Below are 824 nucleotides of genomic sequence, written 5' to 3' on the forward strand. Positions count from 1 at the left end.
AAGTGTACTGCTATTACCATCGTCCAAATTTACGTGTCTTAAAATTTATCTAATACTAAAATATGTCTAGATATTATCCGTATCTAGGCAAATCTAAAACAAATAATTCAGGACGGATGGAGTATTATACAGGCAAAGCCACTATGGTGATCTTTTATTTTTTTTGCTAAAAAAAAAGAAGGCAAAGCCACTCTGGGCAGTGAAGCCAGTAGGCCCAGTTTAACTGTGTGGTTGGGCCACTGTTTGCCCCCGCCCCCCTGCAAAGCCACTGTACAAGCCCAACTAAGAGGCCTATTTATATCGACCCCCACCTCCTCCCTCAGCATCCACACCGATCTAGGGTTTCCTGCTAGGGTTTTGGTCCTTTGTTTTCGGCGGCGCAAGATGGGGGAGAGGGTCAAGGGAACCGTGAAGTGGTTCAACGTCACCAAGGGGTTCGGCTTCATCTCCCCGGACGACGGCGGCGAGGACCTTTTCGTCCACCAGTCCTCCATCAAGTCCGACGGCTACCGCAGCCTCAACGAGAACGACGCCGTTGAGTTCGAGATCATCACCGGCGACGACGGACGCACCAAGGCCAACGACGTCACCGCACCGGGAGGAGGGGCGCTCTCCGGCGGCTCCCGCCCTGTCGAAGGCGGTGGTGACCGCGGGGGCCGTGGCGGCTACGGAGGCGGCGGCGGTGGCTACGGCGGCGGCGGTGGCGGCTACGGAGGCGGTGGTGGCGGCTACGGCGGTGGCGGTGGCGGCTACGGTGGCGGTGGCTATGGAGGCGGCGGTGGCGGCGGCCGTGGGTGCTACAAGTGTGGCGAGGAGGGCCACAT

The 824-nt window shown here is 58.0% G+C and overlaps 1 protein-coding gene across 1 annotated transcript in view; it reads left to right on the plus strand.

Moving 5' to 3' along the window:
• Nucleotides 1-311: 311 nt before the first annotated feature.
• Nucleotides 312-824, plus strand: part of LOC123133629 (glycine-rich protein 2) — a gene marked incomplete in the record, with an annotated part of 1,341 nt that continues 828 nt past the window's right edge. The window contains 1 exon segment of the mRNA XM_044553079.1: nt 312-824. Within this exon segment, the coding sequence (XP_044409014.1) occupies nt 385-824 (440 nt within the window).

Source organism: Triticum aestivum, chromosome 1B, assembly GCF_018294505.1.
Source record: "Triticum aestivum cultivar Chinese Spring chromosome 1B, IWGSC CS RefSeq v2.1, whole genome shotgun sequence".
Classification (NCBI taxonomy): domain Eukaryota; kingdom Viridiplantae; phylum Streptophyta; class Magnoliopsida; order Poales; family Poaceae; genus Triticum; species Triticum aestivum.